The following is a 7,425-nucleotide window of genomic DNA, read 5'->3' as shown; positions in this document are numbered from 1 at the left end:
TCAAAATAGGGGGATGGGCATTCAATGTTTCCTTTGCTTATTTTTGAATCGTTGCAAAAATATGAGGTGGGCGCTTACTGTGATATGGGCACATGCTTGGTGTTTTACTGTAGTATGCCATTTTTGTTTTACAAATGAAAATAACATATTTTCACACTTCTATGCAGGTATCCTGGACCCCTCTACGCTGTTGCTGCAGAGCAGCTAGTAGCCAAGTACCCTAAGCTAAAAGACGGTTCTTCTTTAAAATATGTGAGTGTGTTTTAATTATGGTGTAATTGAAAATTGGAATCATGGGCACTTGTACCGCTTTGTTCCAGGAGGTCTGGCGAGCACACCTCCGCGTGAAGGCAAAGAATGGGAGACGCGTAATGGAGAACACGGTGCCAGGTGTTGGTGCAGTACGGGCGAAGCACCAGAAGGCCAGTGAAGCCAGGCAGCAGAGCGCTGACGCCAGGCCCGCAGTGGCAGTGCAGCACATCGTCAGACATGTTAGCACCAGAACGTCCGATTCTGCACTTTATTTTTTTTTTTGTTCCTCTGGTGCTTAGTAGAATCATATACTCTTCGCTATGCTTTTCCTGCAGCTCTTGGGGAATATCAGTTTGGTCACTCCTGTTCTAGATATTAAGCTTCAGATTTACTCTTTCGAGGTTTTGCTCTTTCATGCTTGATAAATGAACTTGAGTCATTTTTGTATTTATTTGTAACTTATTGTCTTGCTATTCTTTTGAGACAAACAAGCACCCAATATTTCCTTTTGCTTTATTTCGGTAGGTGCTTTCATAGGTTAAAGTAGTTGTACCCTTGTGGACCATCCTAGCATGCATAATTGAATTTCGTAATTGTTTTCACGTTTGTTAAAACCACTTGGCTGACATAGTGCAGGCAGCAAAAGGCACTGAATGTACTGTTAAGTAGAATTTATTGTGAGTGTACCATATTATGCTGAAGTAGAAAACGCTACTGATTAATGCTTGCAACACCTTTCCAGCTCAGCGGTGTTACCTACTGGGGTGACGCTGAAGACGAGGATTCTGTTGCCGGCCACCTGGCCTTCATGGCCAAGGAGGTGCGGAAAGGAAACCCGGACTGGCAGAACACTGCTTTGTCGATGGAGAGAACGTTCGACGAACGCAGGCACTGGATGCTGTCTGCACAGCCACTTGTGGCCGACATTCCGGCCAAGTATCCGGCCCTTGAATATCCCCAAGCTGTAAGCTTTTATTACCATTTTTCATAAGATCTCTATGCCTGGCGTCACCTTTTTGTGCTAATTTGGCAGTGCTAGCTTAGTTTCCAGAACACTGAAAAAAAGTCTAAAAATAGAGAGAGAGAGAGAGCAAAGACAAAAAAACGTCACCACGTGCTCTTTGGGCGAGGCCCTCACCCTTTTTTAATTCAAGTGGGAGGGAATGCAGCGCTGCGGAAGCTACGCTAGCCTTGCCAACTTAGCACAGCAAGCTGACGATGAGTATAATTTACATTCATTCAGTTATGCTGCTTTAGGCTAGGTAGGACGTGAAAAGAAATTCCGATCAGGCATACTTGTTTTAATTGCAGAAACTGCATTCTATTGTTGTCGACAGGCTGGCAGTGTTGGGGGAAATCACTATTGTCTTTTTTTTTTTGTTGTTCTTCCTGAATATTATATATTCTCCGACTCATGCCTTATTGAAAGGCATGGGGGGGGGCAAATAAATTAAAATACTCACAAAAAAAATGTACCGTATTTCCTGGCGTATAAGATGCATCGTTGTATAAGACGCACACCCCACTTTTTGCAAGTTTCATCTAAGTAAAAATGAGCATATAAGACGCGTCTCTAAGAACACTTATGAAGCGCTAAATTTGCGGGGAAAAAATTGCACAACCACGAACATCCCGCATAATTGCAGGAGAAACATTTTATTACCCGAAGCACGTCACAAAGCAACATGTCTTCTTTTTTTCTTTTCGTTTTCTTGGCTTTCTTTTTTTTTTTTTTTGTTATGGAACTCTAGTTTTGGGAGGTTGACTTGCATTTATGATGCATTATTTCCATTGAGCTCTCATAATAGTTATAAAAAGACTAATCAGCATCAACAGGAGTTCTTTCAGAGTTTGCCAAAAGGAAAAAAAAATATACATATATGACACACTGTTGTATAAGATGCACCGCTTAAAGGTTGGGACAAAGTGTCTTATACATCTGAAAATACGGTAATTGGTTTTGGATTATGCTGCCAGTATGCTTCTATATTTTCAAAAATTTTGTACATGCCAAGCAATTCGTTCTTGCTGCAAAGTTTTCATTGTTAAGATGCACTGAAAATCTGTTAGCCAGAGCAGCACCTGTATATCAGATACTTTCATGCTTCAGATAAGGGGTCAAGAATACGTTCTGGCCTCCTTCGCATGTTCTATCATTTTATGTTTTTTTACAAGGAAGGTGCCATGTCGTCTGGTCCATGTGTACTATCGCGGATACTATGTGCTGAAACGGCAAGACGCATGGCGCACGGTGCTGCTAGCACCATTTGGCGTATCACTCCACAAACACTGGTGCGTGCTGGGCCGAGAGAAATTCCCTCCTGCACTTGCTGCGCCATTCAGCACTTCCGGGCCGTCTGCCAGCGAAAACAATTGTCAACAAAACCGCCGTCACGATCAATACACTTCACGTGTATTGACGCGGACTGCAAAATTCGTTGTCACGCACCTACCTCTCTTTTTTCAATGCCCATTCCTTCCTTACTTGCGTGATTGCTCTGCATGAATCAGCATAAACCGACCGCAAATTTTATTAAAAGAAGTTCTGCAGAGCCTTCCCCGCTTTTTATCTTTATATGCGGTGCCTCGACTTATCATGCAATAATCAGGTCGCGATTAAGTGGCTCAGCCGCAGGCGTCGGTTTGTATTTGTGGGGAATGACAAGTGTGACCTTGGAGCCTCCGTGGCCAGTGCAAGGTTGGCCGGTGCCGCACCCCTCCGTCTCGCAAGCAGACGGCTGGGGCCCTAAACTCGCCAAACACAAAGTTGCAGCCGAAAGTTCACAGAGCGCGCTGATTGGACGTTGGCGAAAAAAGCGCGAAGTCATCGTCATGATAGACCAATCGGTGTGCTCCGTCAACTTCGGCTCCAACTTTGTGTTTGACGAGTTTAGGGGCCCTGGAAGCGCAGAGCTGCGCAACGATTGCAGGAGGGGATTTGCCTCGGCGTCGGAGTGTGTCGGTGTTTGCGAAGCAATGTGGCAGGTGGTGCTAGTAGTTCTGTGTGCCGTGCGTCCTTTCAGCTCGTAGTGTCCACGATAGTACTGTATGTTGGAGAGGGAAAGCAACCCTAAGAAACTGCCATGGGAACATACAAAGCCTCAACATTGCATTTTTTTCCTGAAATTTTGCAAATAATTATTTATGATGATAAACAGTAGCAAGGGGGAATGTTTGGCAAACTCAAGAAGGATAGGCTCTGTGGAGCATCAGAATAGCAGCTTGTGCTAACTACCTGTCCTCTTTTGCACCCGTAGATACTTTGGGGAGAGCTCACCCTCCAGAACTCTGGGATTCTTAGTTCAAAGCTCATTATTGTCTGTTTCATTTTGGATGAGCATCATACCAGCATGTGCTGAAGTGAAAACGTCGTCTTGGTGCATATCGGAGACTTAAGGTTAGCAGCCATACCGCACTGACCAAGTCGCTCATTTACAGTGGAAATATCATGTGCTCCTTGAGACGGATAAACCCCATTGTCTAAAAACTATATGAAAAATATTGTACAGGAAGGTCTAGATGTTGGGCCGAGACTGAAATAAATTGCAAAAAATCCGATGTATAAGCTACGACTCTGTAATTTACCAGACCAGTTCGGCTACATGGTGGACTTAATTTATGAAAATATCAAAGAAAAGACTTGTCCCAGTTGAAAGTTAAAAATGAAAACAAGGAAAGCTTATGGGGTCTGTTCAGATAGAATCACACACCTCCGGTCGACATTTTTGTTTTTCTTCATATTCGTATATGTTACTCCCCAATGTGTGGGAAGTAACTAGCCAATTATGTGAAGTGCGAAGCGCTATAGTTTTGACGGTGGCAAAATAATGCAATATGTTTTTTTATAGAAAAATACGCCGATATGGTGTGGAATGCTTTACCTTAATTTTTAAAAAATCAAAGATTTTTTTTTTATTGCACGTAGGAGTTACGAGACTTTTCACTTTTGAACATGTTTGAAGCGCTGTAACTATTGTTAATTGTAACTTATGTCAGCAAGTTATATTTAGGTGACATACCCTTTTAGGTAGAAGACATACAAAAATTTTCAATATTATATCTTATTTAAGGCACGCCGGGATAAAAAATCGCAAATACCAGGCAAAAATGTCAAAGTAGCCAAGTTTGTGCATTTTTGACGCGTGATATGTATTTCACAATCCTATAAATATTTGTGAATATAGTCACTAAAGCTACTATTTATATAAAATATTTGAGTTTTCTATTATTTGTACGTTGTCTTACACCAACTCGAGTTTACAAACACACCGCGTGTGGCGCCGCACGTGCATGTTGGGGTGGCAGAAAGCGCGCCATCTCGCATCAACAACAGATTGCGATGCCTTGTTGACAATGCCCGTTTCAGTTCGCGCTTTTTTTTTTTCTTTTCAAACACGTGAAAACCTGTTTTGGAACCTTTCCTTGATCTTGACGCGCAGCCCCGAGCTACACAGCTCTGAAGCGTTTTTGCTGTGCAGGCAAATAGACTGGATAACTCACCAAAACGCCATAGCGATTCACGGCACACCTGTTTTCTTTCACCCACAGTTCTTTACCTGAAGTGCTCCCGAAACGCCACCACCGCCTCGTGACGTAACAGACATGATTTGGTCTGTTATGTACCGACAAAAATGACAAAACTCCAAAACTGGATTGCCACCTTCATGTAGTCTTAATTATGTTTTCTCACAAATTTTTTTTTCTTGCAATATCTTTTGTGGTTTTGTCACACATAAAAGGGGTAACATAAAAATATGAAGAAAAAAAATGTTGACTGGACACGCGTGCGTGATCTTATCTGAACAGCCCCTCTGGACCGACATGAGGTTTAGCCTTTTCCTCTCAAAGCTAGAAAACTTTTTTGTGGGCCACTGGGACGTTTGATAGAAAAAAACGGGGAACGATAGCAAGGTAAGAAGTTTTGTTTTTCCTTCCACTTTTTTTTAGATCAATGGCCCACGACAACACCTTTTTGATTAAATTGAAATACATAAGAATTTTATTGTTTTCCTTTGTAACTTTTGACGGGGGCAAGTATTCTACTTGGTATTTTAAATAATTGCATCCAACACCTATCCAAACTTATCTAGTAAATTAGTGTCGTAGCTCGCAAATTCAAATTTTTTTGCGGTTTATTCAGGTCTCGTCTTGACATCTAGACCACACTGTAAATACACAGCTGAAGAGGAGCTTTCTGGTAGCCTCAGGGCAGTGGTTGATGTTTTGCTGAATCTTATTTAAACTAAATTTTGCATCTGCTCCAAAAGTTGACTGTTACAGGTCAAGAATAGCAGAGAGATCTCTCCTTTTTGCTCCACATTAGCGAAGCGAACACTGAAGAGGAGGAAACCACCAATCACGGTGAAGAGATGTGGTTTCCTCCTCTACATTGTTCTACTATTTTTAACTTGTAACAGACTATAGCATTTTCATTGAGCCTATGTGCATTGTTTTGCAGCATTTCTAAGTGCCTGCAGTTAATGTGGGCTTTACCAATTAAATGTTCCTCTCTATCATTTTCCAATATTGGCACAGATTCGTCAGGAGTTCCACCTCCTGACGAAACACCATCTAGACCCTGAGCTGGAGGTAGCCATAAAAAAATATGGCAAGAGAGTTGTGACTTTGGCGGAGAGGAAATGGCGACTCAAAGCCTCCGTGGAAGAACTCCGCAAGCGCCTGGACGTACTGCCGGAGGTTGAGAAGGATGGTAAGCTGCTCTCGAGTTTTTACCTTCTGTTCAGCTTGGCTGCAGTGCTTGAAGCATGTTCCAAGCACACATGCTGTTAAAACCCGACCTGCAGAATATTTTTCAGACAGGATGAAAATTCTTTGTACTACACTTTGCCTCTCACCATCTCCCCCTGGGGCGGTTTGCTCATCTTGCAGTCGCAGCTGCGGCCAAGAGGGATTTTTATGTCACGTGACCAGCTCCATGGGGATAAGGAAGTATCTAGCGTCCATGCCTAATGGCAGAGAAATCCGTTCCGCTTCGAGTACAAAAGTCTAATTTCGCTTGCAGTAACTGACTGCCGACGCTTTTAACTGGAGTCCAATTAACTGCAAGAAACACCTAACACGTGTTTGTTGCTCTTAGTGTCGCTGATCCCCTGCACGGAGTGCAAAAAAACAAAAGACTACCAACAAATGCCACCAGTGCGAAAAGCGGCTGCACAACAATTGCTGTGCAGCCTACTACGGCTTGTGATTGTAAAGCGCTGACTGCCACGTACCACATACATTGAATAAACATATTTTTCAAACATTCTTTTCTCTCTTCATAGTTTTCGAAGCCCTTGCGAGTAGCTAAAGGGATAACAGAAGCAATTCCCATTTTACACTCAATCAATGTTGTTTCAGACGACACTTGCATTTTGTATACTGGAAATTCCAATGTTCCAAAAAGGGAACATGCAAAAAATATGCCTAGTGATTGTTAATTTGACTATATATTTTTTTTCATAGTTAATTCAGAAGCCATATGTGAATTACCAACAGCCATTTTAGTGTTTCGAACATTGCGTCATAGTGCGGCGTTTAAAAGGTTAATAACGCTACAATTTTAGGGTTAAAGTGTTTCCACAGAAAAAAATTAGGTCGAATACTTTTGTAACACACCTTATACAACCCTTTGATACGTCCACAATGCAGGTGCAGCAACAAAGGTGAATAGTTAGTAAAATTCTAAAAGTTGGAAATTTTAAATATTTTTATGCTATACTTTAGTGCTACTCAAGAGACTGAGTTTCACCAAAAAGGCTGCACGAATAAGCAGAGAAATTAACTCCTTGGCTAACTTCGTGTGCCTGTTCCCATTGTTTGGTTCGAGAATTTCTAACAAATACTGTCTTTAGTTGCCTGTGTGTTCTATGCGTCTCTCTCCTGTGATCGCGTCCATTGCATGCTGTTTTTTATCATGTCGCCTCAATATCAACTGGCAAAAGTCACCACTTTGCTCAAACACTGCAGTCACAAGAACACCACTGCGTCAGGCTGACTTGCTCAGTCCCACTGACCAAAGAAAAACTCGCGGGCCGGATTTCGTTCTAAGAGAGCTCCCTATTGTCAGTTGCTTTGACTAAAAACAATATTCGATGTTTGACAGAACATCATAATTCAGCACACTGAATCAGATCTCAACGATTCCAAACTCGATGTGGCAAGCCGAAAATT

At 42.2% G+C, this 7,425-nt stretch overlaps 1 protein-coding gene across 1 annotated transcript; it reads left to right on the top strand.

The window, feature by feature from the left end:
- The first annotated feature begins 356 nt into the window (after positions 1 to 356).
- LOC115309069 lies at positions 357 to 6,042 on the top strand. The gene is made up of 2 exons (XM_040501171.1): positions 357 to 491; positions 5,788 to 6,042. Exons 1-2 carry the CDS (start codon positions 372 to 374, stop codon positions 6,040 to 6,042), a joined length of 375 nt encoding a protein of 124 aa, XP_040357105.1. The 5' UTR covers positions 357 to 371.
- Positions 6,043 to 7,425: the final 1,383 nt, after the last annotated feature.

This window comes from Ixodes scapularis, unplaced genomic scaffold, assembly GCF_016920785.2.
Source record: "Ixodes scapularis isolate PalLabHiFi unplaced genomic scaffold, ASM1692078v2 ptg000549l_1___fragment_3__unscaffolded, whole genome shotgun sequence".
Lineage (NCBI taxonomy): Eukaryota > Metazoa > Arthropoda > Arachnida > Ixodida > Ixodidae > Ixodes > Ixodes scapularis.
The sequence above is the reverse complement of the archived record's forward strand: the minus strand, read 5'-3'. Positions and strand labels throughout refer to the sequence as shown.